This window comes from Eretmochelys imbricata, chromosome 12 (genome assembly GCF_965152235.1).
Source record: "Eretmochelys imbricata isolate rEreImb1 chromosome 12, rEreImb1.hap1, whole genome shotgun sequence".
Lineage (NCBI taxonomy): Eukaryota > Metazoa > Chordata > Testudines > Cheloniidae > Eretmochelys > Eretmochelys imbricata.
Window position 1 is genome coordinate 3,850,385 of NC_135583.1, and position 24,199 is coordinate 3,874,583.

Here is a 24,199-nt window from a genome sequence, read left to right on the forward strand (position 1 = left end):
GTCCTAATGCCAATCATCATCATCTATGTGTGTTGGGTCCCGTTTGTGGACACTGGTGAGTGACACAGGGCAAGGGGGGGGCAGGGGCAGTACCAAAGCGGTGGGGTGGGGAGCTTGCACAAAACCTGCACACACTCTATCCAGTTTCAGCCAGAATGATTGCCCCTCCCATGTATAAGGAACAAATTCCCACAGATCTGCAGGAAAAACAAACCATCCCATTCTGGATCCCAGTCCTTTAACTTTTACAGAACCTTCCATCAAGGGGCTTCGGATGTATGATGCGCTGTGTTCAATACTGCATTGAACTGTACTAAAAATCAAAGAAATGCCATTTTTTTCTTTGATGTATTTTTCTGTACTGGGATGCACGGGCAACCATGTTCTTTCCTTGTGCTCAGCCTAGCTCCCCAGGCCAACGCATCTTTGTACCTTTAAGGGGTTGCAAAAGCACCGGAGGAAGCTCAACACACAATGTTGTAGAAAGAAAAGGAGGACTTGTGGCACCTTAGAGACTAACCAATTTATTTAAGCATAAGCTTTTGTGAGCTACAGCTCACTTCATCAGATGTAACGTTGTAGGTTTCTCCTTTCCCTCTCCCACAAGGATTTTAAATCCACTTCTTAGCAGGCTATGATAGAAAGACTGGCTGATTAGGCCAAAGGCAGGTTCTGTCCATTTGCTGGTTCTCTAGCTGTTCAATCCATCATAAACGTACCTCACATTTGAGTTTCATTCCAAAAACTTAAAGCTAGATAACCCAGAAGTTAGTCCTCATTTTTCTGCCCCAACTCCAACTAACTTCTTTCCCAAGTGGAAAACATTGGGTAAGTGTGGGGTGTGATTTGAGATGGGAAGGAGAACAGAGGCCAATTCCTGCTGACAGTTATACCTATGCAGCCTTATTGACTTCAGGGAGAACACATTTTTGCACAAGAATAGATTTTGGTCCCTTCTGCTTTTTCACACCTGCTATAAGCAAAATCTCATTCACTTTCCTCCCCTAACCTCTGAGCACTTCAAGGGGGAAAAATAAGCAAGGTCTGCTTGATTTACACATGCAAATGAAACAGGAAGCTCTCCCTTCATTCTACACCAGCCTTAAACACCAGACCTGCTGTAACAAGGGTCTCACTACAGCAGCCTTGGCTGGACTGTTCTTTTGGAAGATCCTTAATTGTTCTTTTAAGATGCTGATTTTCAGTGAAGTCTTCCTTTTCTTGGGGGGCAGAGAACACAACAGGGAATAGCTCTGTTTTGTCACCTCCGAGTCATTCAAAAGCTGAAAGGCTTTATATTGTTTGTTTTAATGTTTGTACAGTGATTTTGAAGAGCTAACATAGTACAGAAGTGCTAAATATTATGACTGGGCGACCATCTAAAGATCTGTGTCACTTCTAGCTGTTACCTTTTTCTTACGGAAAGCTTAAAACAAACAAATGTAAACCGTAGGGAGCTGGTGCACACAGAACTCATGCTTAAAAAACCTCATGTCAGAGCTGCTGATCACATGTTGTAGAATACTTAGTCCTGCCATGAGTGCAGGGGACCAGACCAGATGATCTCTTGAGGTCCCTTCCAGTCCTATGAGTCTATTCTATGAGTCGATTCCTCTAATTGTGGAAGAGCTTGGTGACCGAATGGCCTGATGTGGTGAATCACTGGAGATTAACTACACAAACTGGGTATGGTCCCACAAATAATATTTGGGTTCAGTGTGAAAATTCATTGTTCTCAGCTAGTGCAACACTGGGAGGCAGCTTTCAGAGCAAGACCGCCTAAAATACAATGCCACCCAATGTAACTTTCCCTGGTCTACACCAGGAGGTAGGGGTGAGCTAAGTCGGTCTAATTACACAACTTCAGCTATGAAAATAGCGTAGCTGAAGTTGAGGTACTTAGAGCTACTCACCACGGTGTCTTAACTGTGGTAAGTCGACTGCTGCTGCTCCCCCATCAACTCCACCTGCACCTCTCGCTCCGGTGGAGTACCAGAGTTGACGGGAGAGCGCTCGGTGGAGTACCGGAGTTGACGGGAGAGCGCTCGGTGGAGTACCGGAGTTGACGGGAGAGCGCTCGGTGGTTAATTTATCGCGTCTAGAAGACTATCGCGCTGGGTGCATCGCTCAGGGGGTAAGTGTAGACATGCCCTCTACTTCAGTGGATTTTACACCTGAGTGGTTTCCTTTTACATAATAAAAGCTGGATGCGTCCCAGAGTGCAGAGTGAGACAGGGTATGTTGTGTAGAGGCCATAGCTTGGGGGGAAACGGCTGTAGGGCTTGGCTTTGCACTGTGCCAGGTGGAGAGCTGAGGGTAGAAGCACACGGCAGAAAGAGGTGAGCAGCTTGCAGTGTTCGTCCTCATACAGATTGCAGTGTTCAATCTCCACTAGCTAGGAGGAAGGAGGCTCAGGAGAAGGCCAGCGCAGCATCCCTCGGGCTACCTCTTACTCAGAAGTATCTGTTTGGAGACATGAGTGTCGTGAGAGTAGAATAAACTTGTTAATTTTTCATAAATAAATAAATATGTAAATGTGTATGTAGGTTGATGACTTCATAAATTTTTTTGCAATATGTCATTCATACTTAGGCCCTTCCCTCCCCTTAGCCTTGGGCCCCTCGTAACCTTCATCCAGCCCTGGCACCTCCCCATTGTTCCCTGCAATGCCAGATGATAAAGAACTTTCCCTTAGCTGACCACAGCTGCTCCCAGGACACTTTTTGGAGGAGTGAGAAGGTTGAGCCAGGTGTCCTGGCCTAATTCCTATTCTGGAATCTAACCAAGAGGGGAGAAGAGAAAAGAGATTGATAAGGCCACATGTAGCAGAGAGAAAATGTCAAGGAGGTTCATTCTTAGGGCTTGGAAATCTACCTTCCCCCAAGGCTAGAATGAAGATAGCATCTCTCTGAGTAGAAGCACTAGCTGATTACCTCCCAGCTTTTCATTTAATTAGAATTAGAGTTGCAGCCAATAGATCCTGAGCCAAACTTCCCCCAAGTTTGAAGAAGAGACAATGATCTGCTCCGGTGTTGGAGCAGCCCAGTGTGATGTTGGGCTTTGAATTTCCCTGAGGCTTGGGAGTTGGTCTCTTCTGGTCTGTTGGGTCAGATTGTTTTAGACCTGGGAGCCAGGTGGGGAGCTGACCCCTAAACTTGGATCTGGGCCTATGGCAAGTGAGGAGAATACAAACAGATGCCACCTTTCAGTCCTGAATTTGCTTGCTCTCTTTCTCTGTAGATACCAGTGGGTGGCTGGAATCCCTGTGGTCAGTGTTTCTGGTTTGATAGGTACCATCAATGGGAACCCTTTCCCCTCTCCAGTTGATTAGAGGCCTGGGCCACCCAAAGGCTTGCATGTTCTCAGGCATGTGTATTAGCAGAGGATCTTCATGCCTACACAATGCCCCAGTGATTGGTACAAGCTGTCGCACAATCGGGCTTGTTTCCTCTTGGTGAGTCAACAGTGTGCCCTTGTTGCCAAGAAGGCTAAGGGCATTTTGGGCTGCATTAGTAGGAGCATTGCTAGCAGATCAAGGGAAGTGATTATTCCCCTCTATTCGGCACTGGTAAGGCCACATCTGGAGTATTGTGTCCAGTTTTGGGCCCCCCATGACAGGATGTGGACAAATTGGAGAGTCCAGTGGGAGGCAATGAAAATGATGAGGGGACTGGAACACATGAGTTATGAGGAGAGGCTGAGGGAACTGGGATTGTTTAGTCTGCAGAAGAGAAGAATGAGGGGGGATTTGATAGCTGCTTTCAGCTACCTGAAGGGGGGTTCCAAAGAGGATGGAGCTAGACTGTTCTCAGTGGTAGCGGATGACAGAACGAGGAGTAATGGTCTCAAGTTGCAGTGGGGGAGGTTTAGGTTGGATATTAGGAAATACTATTTCACTAGGAGGGTGGTGAAACACTGGAATGCGTTACCTAGGGAGGTGGTGGAATCTCCTTCCCTAGAAGTTTTTAAGGTCAGGCTTGACAAAGTCCTGACTGGGATGATTTAGTTGGGGATTGGTCCTGCTTTGAGCAGGGGGTTGGACTAGATGACCTCCTGAGGTCCCTGCCACCCCTGATCTTCTATGATTCTGTGACTGAGTGGAGGAGGAGTAGTCCTGAGGCAGACAGCGGGCCAAAGCCAGACATGAGGCACTTTTGAATAGACCCTGAAATCATATTGTTGGTTTTTATTATTTTCTTTGGCGTCTGGACCTTGATTGAAACTTGATCAGGAACTTTGGACCTTGACAAAAGATACTTGACTGTCCCTGACCTAGTGGTTGCGGCTGTCGGCTTCCCACTCCCGGCCTCGCAAGACGTGGCTGAATAGAAGACACTACAGGGCTTAGCAGATCCCCTGCTCTTGGCCAGCAGCCGGGGGCCCGGTGCAATCAGCCCCTTTCTGGGGCTAGGGAACACGTCGTTGATCCTTCAGTCACCCCCAGGCCCTGCAGCTCCGACTGCCTTCCCACCATGGGGCACTCCCCTGGCTCCAGCTCGACGTGGACTAAAATACCCCGAATGCGCTTCCCTTCCGCCCTCCCATCCTGATCTAAAGTTTAAAGAATAACCTGGGCCCCTCCCCCCCCGCCGCGCCTCGTCGGGACCAGCAATTGCGAGCTAATGAAGGCCCGTGCGATGAAATGGCCTGGTCACAGCCCTTGCCGCCCGCGGGGGGGTGTTACCCTGGCGGGTCCCTGAGTCCCGGCCCCGCTGGGCTCGCACAGCGCGGAGCCCCGGCCAGGGGCATCTCCCCCCGCTTTTAATCCCCCCCCCGGCCCCTCCCCCGCGCCATGTGACAGCGGCGCCTCTCGGGTTACGGCGCGCGGCGCGTTGCCCCCAGAGCCGAGCCCGGCGCAGCGCACGGCGCAGCGGATCCATTTTGCCTCGCTGCGCGCCGGCTCCGGGCAGCCTGGGCTGGCGGCGGGGGCTGGGCACGGTCCTGCGGGGCGAGCGCGGATCCCTTGCACGCCCCCCGCCATGGCCGTGGAAGGCGGGCTCGCGTGGGCGCTGGGGCGAGCGGCCGCTGCGCGCTGCTGAAGCTGCCCCCGGGGGCGCCCCGAAGCCGCCCGAGCGAACCTGACAAAAGGACGGGGCGTGAGACTGCTCCGCTCCGGGCTCGCGTGGCTGCGGCGCGGGGCTTTGTGTTCGGCTCGGTCCCAGGCGCAGGAGCTGGAAGCTGAAACGCTGCTGAAATTTGCCCGGGTTTCTGGTCGTTTCCTGGTGGATTCCCCCCACCCCCCCCCGGATTGCAACATCGCTCTCGTTTTCCCCTCTGGCTCGGCCGCGCGGGGATTTGCTGACTATGGAGACAGTCGAGAAGGAGTGCGGAGCCCTGGGGGGCCTTTTCCAAGCCATCGTCAACGACATGAAGGTAAGACCCCCCCCCCCACCACCACCCAGTCAAAATATGCAGCGTGACAACTCCCCTGCCGCGGAGCTCCCCGGCGGAGAAGATGGAGGCGGGTGGGTCTGCGGTGCTGGGAGCCCAGGGAACAATACGGAGCGAAAAACCAAATCGGCAGCCGCGGGCCGTGCGCGCTCTTCCCTCCGGCGCCCTCGGCCCCTCTGGGCTGTGCCCGCTCGCAGAAGGGGCCACAGGGCAGCGCGGAACCGCCGCCGGCTGCGGCTTGCGCCCCGCTCCGCGCCCCGCTCCGCGCTGGGGCGGCGGCGGCGACTCCACCGCCCGCCGGGCTCCCTTCGAAGCGCCCCGACCTCCCGCGGGCTGCGGCCGCTCACTCACCTGAGCGCTCGTGTTGGGCCGTGGGCGCCAGAGGAAAGCGGGGGGGGGGGCAGGTGACCTCGGGGTTTAGAGCCGGTTGGGGGTGAAAAGACAGAATGGGCTGAATTTTCTCAAGGCGCAACGTTTCTGGGTTTCCTTGGTCCTGCCTCAGCCCGGGGCTGGCCTGGTGGATTCTCCGGGGCCTTCCAGCCCGACCTGGCTCTGGTTTCCCTGCGAGGGGGCGGCTGATTGTGGCTCTGGGATCATCCACTTGGGGTGTTTGGAGGAGCGGCTCCGCTGCCGCCCTGAGCCCAGCCAACGCTGTCACTGCCAAGGCAGGGGGGATAAATCTATAAAGCCTGGCGGAGAAGGGGATTAACTGCTTCGGGACTGGCTGGAGTTTCCCTGCCCTGGGGGTGCAGGGCGCCGGAGGCTGAAGGGATCGCCCTGGGGCACCAGAGAGCAGCTAGCTGGGAGAGCCCCACTCAGGCCTGCAATGCTGAGGGCTGCAGCCCCGCACGCCTGCTCCCATGGCTTGTGCTGGGCACAGAGGGGCCCGGGCCAGGGCACCGTCACCTGGCCAGGAGTGGTGGCGAAGGGGGATGTTAACCAAGTGATGGTTAATTCCCACACTGAGAACAGGGGGATTTCAGAAGCCAGACAGTCACGTCTGCCTATAAAATTCTCAAGCACTGAGGGACTGGCTGGGTCTCAACCACTCAACCATTCCCATGCCCAGCCGCTGCCCCCCAGGGCAGGCCAGCCTGGGATCCAGCCACTTTCAAACCTAGGCAGGCAGAATGGCTAGCCTGGCTCAGAACACAGTCCAGCTAGTGTAGTCTCCTGCCTCAGTGGCCACAACTAGCTGACTGAGGAAGGGGCACGGCACTCACTGCACTGCACTGGTTGGTTCCATCCCTTTCCCCTGCTTGCTTTGCTATGGGGCTCCTGTGGGCAGGGGGTGGCTGGGCTAAGCAAGTGGCTGGCATGTTTCCCCACTGCATTTATGGGACAGAGGTTCTGCAGCCATGGACTGTGTCCTCTCTTCCTTCTCTCACACCCTCCACCCCCACCCAGGCGCTGTCAGGGCTCCTCTGTCCCGCTAGCCTGGTGAGCGGTACGGCTGGCCGGCTGCCACCTTGGCCCCCTGCCCCACATGCCTGTCTCTCTGTCCCCTGCTGTGCAGAGTTCTGGGCCGCCTGGACAGATGCAGTTACTGGTTCAGAGGCACCTTGTTACCAAGTGCTGCTGGATCTGGAGAGACCTGACAAGTCATCCTTGGTGTCTCCCCAGGGCTGCCTCTAGTTGCTGGAGGGATTCTGGGGTCTTGAGAGAGAGAGAGAGGTGCCAGCTGGGGAGCTGGAGCCTGCTGGTTCCTGTGCAGCCTCCCTGCCAGCTTTTGAGATGCTCCCTGGCCTTGAGAGTCCATCTCTCTTTCCCCTGGCAGTCCCTAACCCAGGTGTATTTTGTCTGCCTCCGGGCCTCATAGCCCCACTGGGCTCCCTGCTCTCCAGCAGGGGATGGATGAATTGCAATGCCACAGGCGGGCTCAGCTGCCTGGCAGGGACCAGGAATTGGCTGCACCCCTCGGTCAGTTCACTGTGGAAGAGCTCCGGGTTTAGACCCATAAGGCTGGTCTCTTCTGTACCTACCTAGTAGGCTAAGATCTGCGTTGGGCCAGCCACTGTCTGCTTCTCCCTCCCACTCCACTGGGCCCTTCCCCATGCAGGCCATGGGGCTGGGCGTTGGAGCAGCCCATGCTCCATAGGAAGCTCGAGCTCAGTTGTGGAGTGGGTGTGAGGGGCACCAGGCTTGTTCCAGTGCTGCAAGTGCAGCTCTGCCCTGAAGACCGGCCACGTAGCACTGGCTGTCTCTGCACTGGGCCCCGTGCAGTGGGGATCGCTTTGCTGAGTGCCAATGTGTGACTCCAGCCAACTCCGCAGCGGGCGGGGACCTGGGTTCCAGGCTGGACTGCAGCAGCACCAGAGCTGTCTGCTGAGTGGTGTTCGGTTATACCTGGGTACCCATCTGCACAGCCCTGAGCTGGCCTGGCTGGCCCAGAGGGGATAACAGGTCTGCAGGTGCTCCTGGGTGAGCAGGAAAAGTCCCAAGGTGAGCTGGCAGGGCTGGTCACTGGGAGACCAGCTTCTTCGGTATGGTCTGAGCTGCAGGCAGCCAGAGGCAATGAACATGGAACCCTGGGAGCTGTTCACACCTCTCCTTGCAGAACAGACTAGCCAGGCCCCGGAGCCAGGGCAGGCCAGCACGGTACCTGCACCCAGGAGCTATACGCTCTGGGAGAGCAGAGGGAAGGCTTTCCAAAGGTAGATGGAGCCTACAAGTGCAGGGAAGTGAGGTGGGACCCCTGGAGCCAGCCAGGCCAGCTCTCCTCCATCACCAGGGCCCCTGGGCATTTCTAGCTAGAATGGCTCCTGTGCAGTCCATGAAGGGAGATGCCCCTGGAGTTCTCATCCAGGCTAGTGCCAGAAAGGTGGCTGGTGGTGAATAGCTGGAAGGAGCCACCTTCCCAAGGGGATTTGAGGCAATGGAGCAGGGAATGCATCATTCCTGCACAGAGGGACTCACGCCCTTCTCTCTCTCCCGCCTGTCTTGGGCTCCGAGAGCCCCCGGAGGCCAGGGCAGGGAGAAAGGCAGCTCGCCTGCCAGGGAGACGCTGTGCCGAGCTGGTGCCCCTCCATTACGCTCTGTGGCCTGCTTGCACCGTGGCAGAATCTGGCCCCTCAAGAGCCAGCGTCCTCTGTGGGGAAATGACCTGGCTTCCCAGTGAACTGTTGGGGCCTGAAAGGCAGCTCGCCAGCCAGGGAGAGCCCAGCAAGAGAGACCTACGGGGCTCAGAGCCCCCCAGCCTCCAGTGAGCCCTGGCTGTGCTGGGACTCCGGGCGGGCAGAGGGAGGCCCTGATGGAGCACAGTGGCCAGGGAGAGAGGCCCAGGGGAGGTCTGAAGCCGGGCAGGGCGTGGGGAGAGCACTGTCGAGAGGGAGCTCTGCTGTGGGGCCTCCAGCTCCCAGCAGCCTAGATCTTGGCAGCCCAGCTGCTGGGCTCTGCTGGGCTTCAGGCTGTCACAACCCATGAGTTGCGGCTGCCACCCGCTCCTCCAGCGCTGGCCCGGCCTCCTCACCCTGTCCCACCACCTGTGGGAGCATGGCCCAGCGTGTCCAGGGCCCACCCTGCCCATGTCTGGGAGAAGCAGCCATCTTCCAGCAGGGTCTGGCCACCCCTTCGCGTGGGCGCCCGAGTGGGGGACGGTGCCAGCCAAAGAGCAGGGATCGCATGGGGCTGCAGCTGGTAGCCCAGGGCGGGGCGGATGACAGGCCCTGGGGGGAGGGGTAGAGAGCGAGGGATCTGTGTGTGGGGCGGGGGGTGGGGGTGTCGGCACAGCATAGGATCACAGAATATCAGGGCTGGAAGGACCTCAGGAGGTATCTAGTCCAACCCCCTGCTCAAAAGCAGGACCCATCCCCAATTAAATCAAACTGCAGGTGCCCCTCCTCTCCCCTTCCCCCCAGGGCACCCAGGGCACCGACGGGTGGGCGCTCCCAGGTCAGCAGCAGCACTGCCATGGGGAGGAATTCAGCTGCTCTTCTGTCTCTCTCTGTCCGGGATCCACGTGGCCCCCAGGGCCCTGCCTCGCGCCACGGCCTCGCTTTGTGTGCAGTCCCAGGCAGAATGCTCAGTGTCCCCCGGAACAGCAGCCGCTGCCAGCCTCCCCTGGGCCCTGCCCCCCATCCCGCCCTCCTGTGGGCACCTGCTCCCCCTCTGGGCACTAACCCGGTGCCCGTGGTGGGGACGCATGGGGGCCGTTCCCTGTGGGGAGGCGTGCCACGTAGTTTGGCTGCAGGGCCCGGGGTGGCCGAGGTCCAGCTGTGGTGAATCCCCTCTCTGGGGGGTAATTCTCCCGACTCGAGGGCTGCTGCCCCCTGCTTATTTGGGGTGGCACAGGGGTGTACCTGCCGGGGTGGGGCTGGCATCATGCTCTCAGAGGCTTGAAATAACATTTCCTGGGCAGGGATTTCTGTGGCACATGGTGAGCTTGGCACAGAGCTTGAACGGAGAGTCTCTCTCTTCTGTGGACTGGCCCAGCCCTGGACCTCAGGTGCAGGGGGGGCGCTCCTAGGTGTGGACTGACTAGAAGGAGCTCAGAGCACCCCAGAGCTGGGGAAGGTGATTAGAAGAACTACGCAAGTGTATCTGGATTAAAGGCGTATCCATGCGGGCTACCTGGCTGCTGTTCTCCCCAAGGAACAAGAGAACTTGACTAGGCTGGACCAAGGGATGTCACTCAGGACCTTGGGATGAGGTGGAGCACAGGAAAACTGGCTGAAGGTCTGGAAACAATGTTTGAGGAGCTTTGCCCAACAAAGCCCCTACTGTCTAGCAGAGCATGCGACGGTCTGTCAGGGGAGTGGTGGAAGACTCGTTGCCTGAGTCACTTCAAGCCAGACCGAGCAGAGCACTGGATGCTAGGGACAGCAGTGCATTGGCTCAAAGGGAACGGACACCCTGATTTAATGGCTGTTTTCCAGATCTAATTCCTGTAGTTCTGCAAGTCAGCTGCTCCTTGGAGCCTTTGGCTGACCAAAGGCTGTGACTGGCCGGTTGCTTTCGGGAGGCAGCTTTCGGGAGGCTTGTGAACAGACATGTACGCACTGTGCCAGGCTTCCCCACACCTGGGAGGCAAACAGAATGCACAGACTGCCCACTGTGGGTATTCGCACGTGCACATCTGGTGCTTCGTGTGTGCAAAAGCACAAACACATATGCACCCCTCGGGTCCAGTATGGGTGCTCTGTACGTACACGCGCCGTAGAGATCACATGGTAGCATCCCTGCCACGCCCAGCAGTGGCATCGGCTCCACCCAGAGAAAGCCAGACCGATCTCACGACCCGCCCTGGCATCTCTGCTTAGCCCGCGTGTAAAGTGCCTTCCCCGAGCCTGTGGCACGAGGGGCTGTGGAGATGGCACTGGAGGATAAAGGCTGCGTTACCCCACGCTGGCACTGCTGTTTCTGCCTTGCCTGAGGGGTAAGTCAGCCTTCCAGCTGCATGTGCACACCCCTGAATACCCTCTGCACCCCCCCACCCCGCCCGGAGGGATATATTTAGCTATGGGACACGCAGGCTGCATGTGAGACAATGGAAAATCCCCTCCCTGTCTGCGTATCCCAAAGCCAGTGCAGCTCTGCTACCGTTCCTCAGCCCGCCGCTCCTGCAGGCGAGTTCCCAGCCAGCCTTTGGAGCAGACACACGCAGGGCACAGACCGTGAGAGCTGGGATCTCCTCTGCGCCTTCCCACTCTAAGCACATAGGTTTCATACCCAGCTCCGAGAGGTCCCGGCTCTTGTTAGGGTTGCTGTTATAATAGCTACTAGAGGCTCCAACTGAGACCAAGGCTGTGTTGTGCTAGGTGCTGCAGGCTCTTTGGGGCAGGGTCTGTCTCGTATTAGCTAAATGGACAGTCAAAGGCCGGGGAGGGAAACTGAGGTACCGAGCGGTGACCTGACTTGCCTGGAATAGAACCCAGGTCTTCACAGGCCACTCCAATACCCTCTCCACTGGATCCTGCTGATGGTTCACGTATCATCAACCCCATGTCAACATCTCCGGTAGGCCTGCTATGCAAAATTGATGCCACGTCCCCGGCTTTTGCATGGAGGCTGCAGATATTATTGCTCCATGCGGGGGCAGAGTTTTAAAACAAGCTGTCCCCTTCTGAGCACCGCCCCTCTCACCGTGAAGCGTTCGGCTGCCGTCCTCATGCTAGGAGGGCAGGTCTGAAGCCAGAGAGCTGTACCAAGCGAGTGATAAGTGCAGGGAGCTTCCTGTTTACAGCAGGCTAACTGAACTGGGGCTACATGAACGCTTGTAAACAGGATGTGCCCAGGAGACCTTGCTCATGTTATTGCATCTCGGAAGGTCTCCAGGATTACATTTTTCTGGAGACCCGCCATTTCAAATGAGACGTTCTCTCCGCTGTCAGCTGGATGGGATGAGGCATTGCAGTGGCCATGTTTGTTGTGGGCATATGGGTGAAGGCAAGAGCGCCAGGATTTGCATACTACACAGATACTGCAATTAGTGCACTTAATAGCAAGTGCACTGGGACTTGCATATTATACAATTGCTAACGGCATTCCAATTAACAACCATCTGAGATGCAAATCTCAGCACTCTGATTAGCTAGCTGCCAACAATCACAGTGCAAGTCACCAAGAACGGATTCAAGCTGGGACAGCTGGATGAAAGTCAGTGAATGTCCAACTTTCCCTGGCTCTGATTCGCCGAGCCAGGCCATTTCTGCTTAGTATGTGGCTATTGACTTCTGTGGCGTTTAACATGGAGGTTCATTGGCCCTGGGAGGCAAATATTGACCCAAGCAAAACAGAGGTTAGGGACTGCTTCCGCGGAAGCTCCATGTCCATCAAAACACGAAGCCAGCGTCCGCATTAGTATGGTTACAGACATTTGGACTGGGATCTGTTGGAAGTCGCTCCATTATGGCCATGACTGTCTCAGGAGGAAGAATCTTTGTTTTAAATTAATATCCTGAGCAGGAGATGAAGCCAATGGGGCTGCAAAACACTATTATTCACCTCTGATGGGCCAATCAGGAAGCTGAGATTTGCATGTGTGATCTGATTGGTCACCAGTGGTGAACACTCATTATGATTGCTCTCGGCTGCTGCCATTCGGGATGTAGTCATCTCCATGTGCAGTTGGATTGGACCACAGTGTTTGAGGGCCTGGAGTGGTCACACACATGCTTTCAGCCAGCCTGGAGCCAGGCTAATGTGAAGCCATGTGTCAGATTCTGCTCAGATTGCTGCACTTGCCAGGGGGTCCTGAGTTCCCCGCGAGCCACAGCCCTTATCTTCTGCACAGTTCCCCTATCTTCCTCCTTTGTGCTCTTAGCTTTGGAGGGTGGGAAGGGTGTCTCGGAACAGCCCAGGGTTTGTCTTTACTGCCTTGTAAACCTCGGCTCAAGCCTTCCACAAATCTGTCAGACTCAGGTCAGCACACACTCAGGATCCAGGTCCAGAACCCATCCAAGGGGGGATCCGAGGCCCCCTGTGACCTGGGGCCAAGCCCTGTCTGTCATGTTAGTACAGACGTGTTAGCAGGACTGGGAGATCCAGGTCCAGTGGCTGTAAATCCCTGTTTGCAATGCAAGGAAACACTGAATCTGCAAGAGCAGGTCCCACAGATGAGGTTTGCAATGCAGTGTAGACACCCCCCCGCCCGGGGTAGGCCTGTTGTATGCCTCGTGCTGGAAGGTTATCACCGCCCTAGGCGCGTGACTCCTAGTCAAGGCAGAGTTTGAAGACTATTAAGCTAAGGGGGCCTGCATAGTGCTGGCTCCAAGCCAGCGAGGGGGAATGGAGATGGAGCCTTCGTGAGAGAGTGCCTGAGGTCAAGTGCATGGCCAAGAGTAAACCCCAGCCTGTGGCCATTGCCCTGGCTCCACCTGCATGCACCTACCCATGGTCCAGGAGAGACACACTTCAGTGTTTGTGGCCATGTCCAGCTCTGTTCCCTTTCCCATCCCCCACCTCTTTGTGGCTCTGAGCCCCATGTGACCCAGCTTGCTTTACACCTTGGTTTGGCTCCTCTGGATCTGTCAGCTCCCCTCCAGATTGCTCCGTTTTCTAGTGGGAACAAACTTCTCCCCTTGGCTCACTCCTTCAGCCCTAGGTGGTGCCTGGCAGCAGGAAGGAAAGCACACATGGCTGCGGCCCTGAGCAGTGGTTTACAAGTTCCCCGCCACACTGCTCCAGCTCTATTCCTGCTCACTCTTGCAACCCTTCTTTCCTCCCCAGGCTTCACCTTGCGTGCATTTTCCCCACATTAAATTGCATTATTCAGGACTTACCCAGGTTCCTCCAGGCCCCTCTGTCTCCATTCTTCCTTCTTGCTAATAACACGTCCCTTCCTGTGCCAGACCCTCCATTCCCATGGATGTGAATATTCTTGACCAGTGCTGTTACTGCTTCACCCCGGCAGGGTCCATCTCCGGTTCCTGACCTGGGCTTCCTGTATTTTGCTCTCGGTGATTGTTTGTCTGACACTAGCTCCTAGAGTTTCCAGCCCGAATCAGAACCCCTCTGTGCAAGGGGCTGTACAAACACATAGTGAGAACTAGGCCCTGCCTCAGAGAGAGAGATGAGGGGAAGCAGAGATGCAAGGGACTTGCCCATAGTCACAAGCCAAACCAGGAACAGAGCGCATCTCTCCCGAACTCCAATCCAGTGCCCGGCCCACCAGCCCACACTGCCTCCACAGATCTTGTTCCAGCTACCAATCTCACAGCGTTTTATGTTGGTTGGTAAATGGCATTATCCCTCTACTGGAGATGGGGAAACTGAGTCATGGCACAGGGAGGCCATGAAAGGCCCACAGTAAGTCAGTGGCAGCACTGCAAATTAACCCAGCCCCCCTGACTCCACTCCCTAGTCCCCGATTCCCTGGGCCATGCTGGTGGGGAAGCAGTGGGTGAGGCTCAGCAGGTCTGTGAAAGAGCCCCCCTGTAGCAAAGCAACAACTCACTGGTGCAGCACCTCCTGCTGGTCATCCTGGAAATTAGCTCTTTTTCAGCTCCGGAGCGTCGCCTTCTGGCCAGTGCCTTGCCTGCCTCAGGCCCCGTGTCCCTCGTAGACCTGGTGCCCCTTTACCTTGGGGTTCTGCCCCAGCAGTACCCCCACTCTCTGGGTCTCCCCTCCCAGGGAAACCCACAACCCTCTAAGCCCACCTTGCTTCAGTGGTGATTGACAGTCATCTAGTCCCCTCTCCCTGGGGCAGACTGCAATGGCCACACATCACTGGCAAGGGGGTAGGACCTGTTGCCTTTGTCTGTCCCCGGGCTGCCCCTCTACAGCCCCAGTACCTCTGCAGGCCTTCAAGACATGCAGCCTGGGGGTTTACCAGGCTGGAGCTCCGCAGCCGCCCTTGCCCTTGCCCAGCTCCAGGTACCTGACTCCCAGGCAGCCAGGCCCTTCCCACTCCAAGGCTAGAGTGAGACTCCTCTGTCTCGTGACCCCCAGCCCTTTTATCCAGGCCAGCTGTGGCCTGATTAAGCCAGCCTCACCTGGGGCCAACTACCTCACCAGTCTCCCTCAGCTGCTCTTAATCCCTTTTAACTTGGAGTGGGGCAGCTGCCCCACTACACCCCCAAACTAGGCTGCTTCTCTGAATGTCTTCACACTCCCTAGGGCTACCACTCAGGTCCTTGCTGCGTCTAACCAGGTCAGCCATGCCCCAGGAACAGCCTGTCTGGCAGTGTGGTGGGTGTGGGCAATGGGAAAGGCCTATAAAAGGGGTTAAGGGATTAAAAGAAGGCAATGTGTCCAGCTCAGCTGAGCACAGGCTAAGCAGGGGGACCTGCTCACCATGGTGTGTACCTGAGGCCTGGCAGCTCCACGGGGCGAGACAGGGATGGGAGCCCCATCATTTGGGAGGTGCAGCTCAGTTGGGGAGAGCATGAGGAGATCTCCTGCAGGGAGCAGCCCCGCCCTGGCCAAGGGTTTGTACAGCCCCACAACCTCCTATTCCCCCAGCCCTCTCTGAAATGCCCCACACGATGGCGTTCCCACCACTTCCTTTTGGAGACCTGGCTGCATGGGCTAGATCCCCCAGTGGGGCATTTGGGGCCAGACCCGCACAGACTGTCATAGCTGTACATCTGCAATTGTCCTTGGTTTAATCTTGTCCCACTGCTCCTCACTTTACTCCCTCCCCCTTGCACAAGCAGCAGGGGGGAATGGAAAGCTGAGGAAATAAGCCAGTTGAGAACCTGCAGAGAGGTTCGGGCCAAGCTTTGGGAGAGGGCCCAGCGGGAGCTCGGCTGTGATGGCTCGTCTGTCCTTTGGAGCTCTGTGCTGGTTAAAGAGGTAAATGTTGTATTTTAAAGCTTCTGGTCTAGGGCCAGAGGAGGCAAAGCCCAGCCATGCATTCTGCAAGTAAACCCTTGAGGGACCCAGTGACCATTCCCCACCTCAGCCCCACAGAGAGTGCTGGAATGGCTCCAAACCTGACTGCTGTAGTAAGCCAAAGTCTTGCTTAATTTCATGCCTGTTCATTGACACCACCCCCTCCCCCAGCATCCCTGCCCCTCTTGCCACTCTCTGTATTGCACTCCCCTCCTGGGATTCCTCTCACGCACGGTGCCGTTAAATTCGCCCTTTAGTGTTTGTGTATCCAGCAGCCTCATGCACCCCTGGAACCTCAAGTGCTGGGCCATTCGGCTTTCTTCCATGGGCCTTCACACATTCACGTGGGGCCTTGCCCTGGCTTGGCATTGCTGACAGGCCATTGGCCACGATGGTGGCTCTAAGGTGCCTGTAGGTCTCCCCCAATCCTGGGGATGGCTGTGCGGCCAAACTGTGCCACCCCCTCGCCCCGCTCCAGGCAAGTCAGAACCACCTGTGGGCTGCTCTGACTTCCCCTGGTGAGGTGCACCGGAGTGCTGTGAACACTGGCCCTGCCCCCAACATGCCTCCTTCATGGGATGGGATTTGCCCAGGAGGGGCTGGTCAGCTATGCCAGCGATGAGTCTCCACATACCAGGGAATCCTCGCCTGCTCTGTAGGGCAGCGTTAAGGTCACTTTGCACCACCCCACAAGTGCGGCAGGGTCTAGCCCATAGTGGTTGGAGTTCCCTTTAGTGGAAGATTGAATGATGACACTTCTTAGTGGAGAAAGCAGCTTCGGGGGCTAGCAGGAAGGGGAATGGGAAAACACAGCAGAGCGGATTGTTTGTAGCAAACCTTGAGGCCTGTTCCCTTAGTAACAAGAAGATCCCAAATCCCCTGTACATGCAATGTCCCACGCTCATGGCTTGTATTCAGGAGCAATGTCTTTTGCAGGCTCTCTGGCATGCGTCGTCAGTCTCTGCATCATTCGCATCTTTGCTGCAGCCCCAGCCAGGCGAGCCGGGGGGAGGGGCTTTGCTGTACGTTCTCCCGTTCTGGGGGGACGTGCTCTGTAGGGTGAATGCTGGCATGCAGCTTGGGCTCAGCGTCTGACCTGCCTCGAAGCTGTGAGGAATCTGGGGCAGAGCAATCGTCCTCCTGATTCTAAAAAAGGCCCCGAACCTCAGAACACTTGCTGGGAAATTCCAAGCCTCCGAAGTGAAACGTTCTGCCCACAGCGGTGCTGGTGCGGGGGGTGATGCACAAAGGAGGGTGCGAAGGAACAGATCCGTGTTCTCCTCAGAGGCACGGGGGGAAATATCCAACCTGGCCAAAAGACAGGGCACAAGCCTGGCTTTGTGCTCAGGCTGCTCGCAGGCAGGGCGTTGTGAGCAGTGGAGAGTCGTGGGGCTGGGTGAGTGCTGTCCTTGATCAGGCAGTTCAGGCTTCGCTCGTCCCTAGAGTGACTGAACTCAGTTGAGCAGGGCCCTTGGCTGGTGTGAGTCAGGGAAGCTCCGGTAACCTTCCTATGCAGCAGCTGAGGATCTGGCCTTGTCTCCGTTGTCGGCTCTGTGGGAGCCGGGGCGGGCTGAGCTTGCTGAGTCTCAGCCCAGCTTGTAGCGGTGTGCCCATCGCCTGTCCTGGTTAGCAGCCCTGCCGGAGGGTTTGTCAGAGGGGCTGAGGGGACCTGGAGGCTGAATCCCCTCTGACCTGAGTCGGGGATGCTGTCCTGGTTAACCCTTGCCATGCCGTTCCTTCTGCCTGTTCCCAGGGCCACGCGCAGCCTTGGCCGGATTTTTCTGAAGCGGGCGGTGTGCAGTCAGTGCTCATGGAAGGCGCCAGCTCGCAGCTCCGTCTCTCCAGGCGTAGCACAGGCAGGGCTGCAGCTTGTGTCCGACTCGCGCGCCTCGCAGTCCGCCACCATCCCTGCGGCTTGGCTGGATCCTCGCGCTCCACGCTGGGAAGGAGGCAGGGGGCGGCGGTGTGGCCTGCGTGTCTCTTCTCTGTGCTGACCTGGCAGGGACAGGCAAGGGGGCTGTCCCCCCCCAGCCCCCAGCTCTGGAGAGAGATCACTAGGCCCCTCAGCACTCCCCAGACAGCATCCACCCTTTACCTTGCTGCACCAGCACCCCCACCCCCACCCCAGGTAGCACCCCCCAGCCAGCATCCATCCCCCAGATAGCACCCAACCATAGCAACACCCATCCACCAGACAACACCCATCTGCCTCCCAGGAACCTTCCTGCCAGCCCCCATCTGCCCTAGCACCCAGCAGCCCCTAGACATACCAGCACCCCTAGCCACCCAGCTACCTCCGCATCCTGCAGACACCCTCGCAACGCACCCCCAACCCAAGCACCCTCGGCACTGTCGCACCCCTCAGCTTGCCCAGCGCCCAGCTACCTTAGATACGCTCCAGGTCCCACGCAGCTGCTGCTGCCAAGTTCTGGGCAGCTCCGTGTCCCACCACTGCTCGGGGCAGGGTGCAGTGCCCCATATGGTTAAATACAAATTATCTGCAAGTCTGCAAAGCAGCTGCTTACTGAGTGAGCACAGACTGTGGCTGCTCTGCACAGCTCTCCCCAGCGAGCCCCTCACCCTGGCACCAAGGGAACCCCTGCGAGAAGGGCTGCAGAACTTCAGTCTTGGTAGCCCATGCGGTACCTTCAAAGAGATGGGGACACTTGTCCAACTAGAAACCAAACCAGCCTCCATTGTACAAGTCACTGACCAGCTGTCAGGGGGCAGCTGCCCTCAGTCCCTCGTGTGCTGACCCATGCTTTGGGTCCCAGAACACCCAGACCAGAGGGTCCCTGGGGTCCGACCCTCGACCTGCCCCAGGGCAAGGGATTAGCTGCACAGCTGAGTGCTTCCCATTTTCACACTTACAGGATTAACAGAGAAGGAGAAAACAAACTGAGCAGGACCTGTGTTGGGGGCCGATCCTGCATGCTCCTGAGCGTGCTCAGCTCCCAGGAGGGCGCCTGGCAAGGTGGGGTTCATTGGCAGTCAGAGAAGGCTAATGAGTCTCAGCAAACCAGGCCCACAGCCTCTAATCTCTGGGCAGAGGAAAGAGTCCAACCCCCTGGTCTTAACTCACAGTCCCATTTCCCACCCTGCTGGGAGCTCTGACCTCCAGTCCTGGAGTGAAATCCCCCCTTCTCTGACCCCACATAGGCCAGGTCTCATCCTGCCACCCTGCTGGCCTTTCCTTGGCCTGTGGCAGGTGCTGCGGCCCAGGGCCGCCAGCCTGCGGGGAGGGGTGAGATCTGCATGACTCTCCACTCCCCAGGGGAGACGTTCACATGCTCCATCAGGCTGGCTCTGGATTCAAGACTCGCCAGGGGGCTGCGGATGAAAGAGTCCCTGTTTGCCCCTGGCAGCGAGGAGAGGGCTGTGCAGAGAGATGTCTCTGTGCCCTGCACAGCTGCCTCATTCAGGAGTAGGCAGCTCAGTGTGCCCGCGGGCCGAGCGCAGGCTGGCTGAATGAGCCTTTGGAAAACCACAGCCTCTTGGAGCTGGGAAGGAGAGAGAACAAACCCCACTCCAGTGTAATGCCGGTCGGGGGGAGGGTGCCCCGAAGCCTGGGAATGCGCAAAGAAAAGGGGCTGTGGGAATGGGGAGAGCCCGCAGCCCTGCTCTGCCCTCCCCCCATCTGCCGACAGGAGGGTTACAAGCTAGCCAGGGAGGTGTCTTGGCATGGGGGCCAAGCTGTTAGACAGCACCCTCCCCCCAAGGTGCATCGTCCTGTTTGAGTTCAATGGCAATAAAGGGCATTGGTTTGAGCCCTCCCCAGTGCCCTGCGATCTCTACCTCCGTGCAGTGGGGCTGCCCCTGGCTGGGGTGGTGAGCAGTCCCCCAACCCATTGCTCCATCTGGATTGGATTTCTTTTCTTTTAGTTTTTTCCTTATGTTGTTTTTTAAACCAGTCCTTTGGCACCTAGTGGTGGCAGCTGCCATGTGAGTGGCAGCATAGATCAGGCTCTGCGCTGCGACTCAGGACACCTGGGTTCTTTTTCCAGCTCTCCCACTGGCTTCCTGTGCAACCTGGAGCACATCATGTTCCTGCTCCATGCCTCGATTTCCCCCTTGGTAAAACGGGAATGTGACTCTGTGAAAGGCTCTGAGTTGCAGAGACAAAGAGATCTAGTAATGCTATAATTAACAGCTGTTGTCAGACTCTGGCCTAGCTTCCTGAGCCCTTAAAACTGATAGAATTGCTTTCACACGTCTTAGTGCTTGAGGGTTTTGAACGTACTATTAGATGTTTTTTACAAAACCCAGCGTTTCAGCAGAGCCCGGTTTCCTGGCTGGCACAAGCTCCCTTTTTCCGAATATTGCACAGACGGCCACCAGACGTCCGAGCTGGTCTCTGGTGCGTTCGCGTTCTGGCATGCCTCCGAGCTGCCCACGATTCCATTTTCCAAGGAGAGCCGGCTTTGTGCTTTGTGCCCATTGCTGAAGAGTACCCTCGCTTGCTTTTCCCCAGCACCACTGCATTGCCAACCTTGTGGCTGTCGCTAGGGGAGAGAGTTGTTTGTTTTTTCCTTTTACCTTAATTAGATTGATTTTAAAAACACTAATAATCAGTGAATTGGTGGAATATTCCATGAGGCGCATAAAGAGCTGCTGACGCTCCGTGGAAAGGCTTGGGAAATATTTCCATTGGCGGTGCTGCGGGCGAGAGAGAAATTCTCTGTATTCTTGCTTATTTTCCTTCCCTCTGTATTTTTAAATTAGACTGAGCCAAATCCTGTATTCAAGAAAATGATCCTATTGACGTCCCTTCAGCGGCTCTGGAAGTACCCAGAGACCCAGCTGGGTAGATTGGGGAGCTTGGTCTGGGTACAGAAGACAAGCTGGATCTTGCTCCTGACATGTCTATCTCCATGGAAAGGCCATGGTAGTATAATGCCCTGGTGGTGTGCTTGCGGAGGTGACTGTGTTTTGCTTGGGCCCCCCCGTGAGATAAAGGATTCAGTACCGCTGCCACCGGGGGGAGTTCTTCTTCAGCTCATGTGAGGAAGTTGAGGAGCTAGGACCCAGATTCTCAGAGGTATTGAGGCAGTGAACTCCCATGGAAATCCGGGGCAGTTAGGCAAGAATATGTCCGTGCTGCATGCCAAGCTCAGGCCCTGGCTCAGGTTTGAGCCCAAGCCTCCCTTCTGTCCACGCACAAATCAGTCTGACTGGGATCAGCAATTACTCAGGACTCTGGTCCTAGGAGCCTGTTGGGGGGGCTTGGGGCACATTTCCCAGCCTGCCGCTGCAGCCAGCAGGGCTACAAAATGAAAGCTGTGGTTCTCATGAACCCAGGAGCTGGGGATTTAAGAGCACAGCAACCATCAGGCAAGAGCTGGCAGCACTGGGCAGAACCATCACTATTATTTGTAGTACAGTATCACAATAAGTACCCAGGACCCCACGGCACCAGGTGCTGTATGGACACAGAATAGACATCGGCCTTGCCCTGAAGAGCATCCATTCTCGGTAACAGCTCACACTGGAGCCTTAGGCCCTGATCCTCAAGGGCATTCGGCCTGCAGTGGGTTTACAACTGCGAAGCTGGGGACTCATCGCCACGCTGACATATCCACACTGCACTGCACAGACTGACTTGGGTCTGCTGTCTGAGCTGTGTCCACACTGCAAAATGACAGGGCTTGGAAAGCTGGACCCAGTTCACAGCAGGACCCAGCCTCTGCAGTGATCAGAGGAGGCGGGCTTCTGCACATGGCATCGCTGCGAGGCTTTAGTCCTGCCCAGGAGGGTCACTTCTTACAGTGGGAGAGAATGGTTCTGTCTCCATGGCCCATTCAACCCTTGGGCTCTCCAGAGAGAGTGGCAACAAGGGTCTCAATTGGGGCCCACTGTGGCAGTCTATCTATGATGTGTACCCTTGCCCACACAGATCTGAATCGAGACTCCCATGAGCGTTTCACAGAGGCCTTCCTTTGCGCCTCACTGCTAATCTAGACTGGATTAGATCCAGAGAGAGGGGGAAGGCCCCATGGCCTATCAGCAATCCCGTGTCTGAACCAGCCAGCCCCCTGGGTGGAAGGTTTCTTAGGATTTTCAAAAGAGCCTTTTCTCAGCTGGTATGTTTGGGGCCAGATCGTCAGCTGGCGTGAACAGTAGTAGCTCCCTTGAAGTCAATGACGCTTACATCAACGTAACATAGGGGGGCGAGGCACCATGAGCAGAGTTGCCTGAGCCAGGAGGGTCCTGAGTTCTAATCCCAGCTCTGATAGTGACCACCTCTGTGCCACAGGGCTAGTGGCTTAACCCCTCTCTGCCTCAGTTTACTCAGCTGTAAAATGGGGCTAATGCCTGCCTCACAAGGGAGCCGTGGGACATAAAGTGCTTGTGAAGGTGACGAGAGCCAAGGAACTTTCCCTGGTGCATATGCCATCCCTCTCACCATTGCCAAGTCATCGTGTGTCTTCGCTGCAGTTCAGTAACCTGCAGGCTTCTTCACAAGGGCTGGCCAGGTGCCCGCTGCTCCTCTTAACTCTGCCCGCTTAACCATGGCATTGCTAGGGTTGCCAACTTTCTAATTTCAGAAAACTGGACACCCTTGCCCCACCCACTGCCTGAGGCCCCGCCCCCGCTCACTCCACCCCCCGCCCCTCCATTGCTTGCTCTCCCCCACCCTCTCTCACATGCTCATTTTCACTGCAAGGCCCGAACGGGCGTCGTGCTTGTTCTGACAGGTGTATTCTGCTAAATTCAGGTTTTATTGGTTACAGGATGTTAGAGCTGGCAGCAAAATAGTCAAAAAGGGTCATTTTTAAAAAATGAAACTTCACAAAGGTTTTCATGATTCTTTCCCTCCCCGTTTCCCATTCTTCGTAACCAGCTCCACGTTTTTTGTTCACTAAAGTTACTGTAATTTTATGTGTGGAATTAGGACCACACGTTATCACAGCTGCTATGGGTCCATTAAAGGCCCACTCCTGAAGCCCAAATACAAACCCAGAGAACACAACCACAGAAATGCACCTGTCCCGATACCTATATAAAGAAATCTGTAGAAACTGACCCCCACACCTACGTGCAGATACACACGTGTATTCATGTGCACACATCTAACATGCACTAACACAAAGACTTCCACATGATTTATTATCACAATTCTTGTTTAGTGCCTAGAGCCCCCACCTAAGAGCAGGGCTCCAGGGTGGTAGGTGCTGGACAGACACATAAAAAGAGAGTCTGCAACAAAGAGGTTATAATATAGCTAGACAAAGGTGGGGAGAAATGTATGATCCATTGGCTCTTCTGCAATTACTAGTCAACAACATTCACTTTTTAAGAAATAAGACATTGCTTTTAGAGTTCCCTTCTCTTTTAAAAACTTGCTATGAAATGAACACACACATCTTATGTCATCCATTTTTGTGTGTGCAAGCCAGCGAAAGGAATAAAAGTCCGCACTAGGCATATACACACGTGCGGCAATACACGCGCCTCCGTACACAAAGCCGCACAGTCTCTTACACACGTACAGTGCGTGCACACACTTGCCTACACAGAGACACTTTTCCATACACTAGGGGCTGCCTAAATCACCCAGCCAGCTGGACGGGAAAAGGTGGGGGTGGGGGTGCGGGAGAGAGAGAATGGGGAGGAAAAGAGGCCAAGGATGAGAGCAGGGTGGGGGTGAGAGGGAACAGTAAAGGAGAGGGGAGGAGGTCTGGAGATGTATGTGGGGTGGATGGGGATGCAGGGGGAGGCAGAAGGCTACAGGTGCGTGAGGATGTGGGGGGCACAGGTGTATAGGGATATAATGGGAGTGCAGCAGTGTACGGAGGTGCAGGGGGTGAGGGACATGGGGGTGGAGAGGATGGGTGGGAGAGCGCTGTAAGGGTTACAGGCCTGGGATGGGTAGGTGTGGGGGGCAGGATGGGATGGGGAGTGGGGTGCAGGGGGGTTGGGGCGGGCAGGGATGCAGTGGTGGGGGACAGGGCTGGGGGGGGGTTGGGATGGGGAGGGATGCAGTGACGGGGGACACAGGGCACAGGAGGGTTGGGGCGGGGAGGGTTGCAGTGATGGGGATAGAGGTGCGGGGGCTTGGGACAGGGAGAGATACAGTTACGGGACATGAGTGCAGGGGGGTTGGGACGGGGAGGGATGCAGTGAGGGGGGATGGGTTTGGGGGGGTTGGGTCGGGAAGGATGCAGTGATGAGGGGGATAAGGGTGGGGGGGGTTAGACAGGGAGGGATGCAGTGATGAGGGTGCGGGGGGGTAGGGGCAGGGAGGGATGCAGTGAGGGGGGATGGGTTGGGGCAGGAAGGATGCAGTGAGGGGACGGGGGTGCAGAGGGGTTGGGACGGGGAGGGATGCAGTGAGGGGGGATGGGTTGGAGCGGGAAGGATGCAGTGAGGGGACGGGGGTGCAGAGGGGTTGGGACGGGGAGGGATGCAGTGAGGGGGGATGGGTTGGGGCGGGAAGGATGCAGTGAGGGGACGGGGGTGCAGAGGGGTTGGGACAGGGAGGGATGCAGTGAGGGGGGGATGGGTTGGGGCGGGAAGGATGCAGTGAGGGGACGGG

The 24,199-nt window shown here is 56.4% G+C and overlaps 1 protein-coding gene across 9 annotated transcripts in view; it reads left to right on the plus strand.

The window, feature by feature from the left end:
- Nucleotides 1-5,246: 5,246 nt before the first annotated feature.
- The window catches only part of MTSS2 (MTSS I-BAR domain containing 2), an 84,397-nt gene continuing 65,444 nt past the window's right edge, over nt 5,247-24,199 (plus strand). For all 9 annotated transcript variants that reach the window (XM_077830804.1, XM_077830801.1, XM_077830805.1 and 6 more), the window contains exon 1: nt 5,247-5,373. In XM_077830804.1, the coding sequence (XP_077686930.1) occupies nt 5,305-5,373 (69 nt within the window). In that variant the 5' untranslated portion in view covers nt 5,247-5,304. The remainder of the gene's footprint in view (nt 5,374-24,199) is intronic.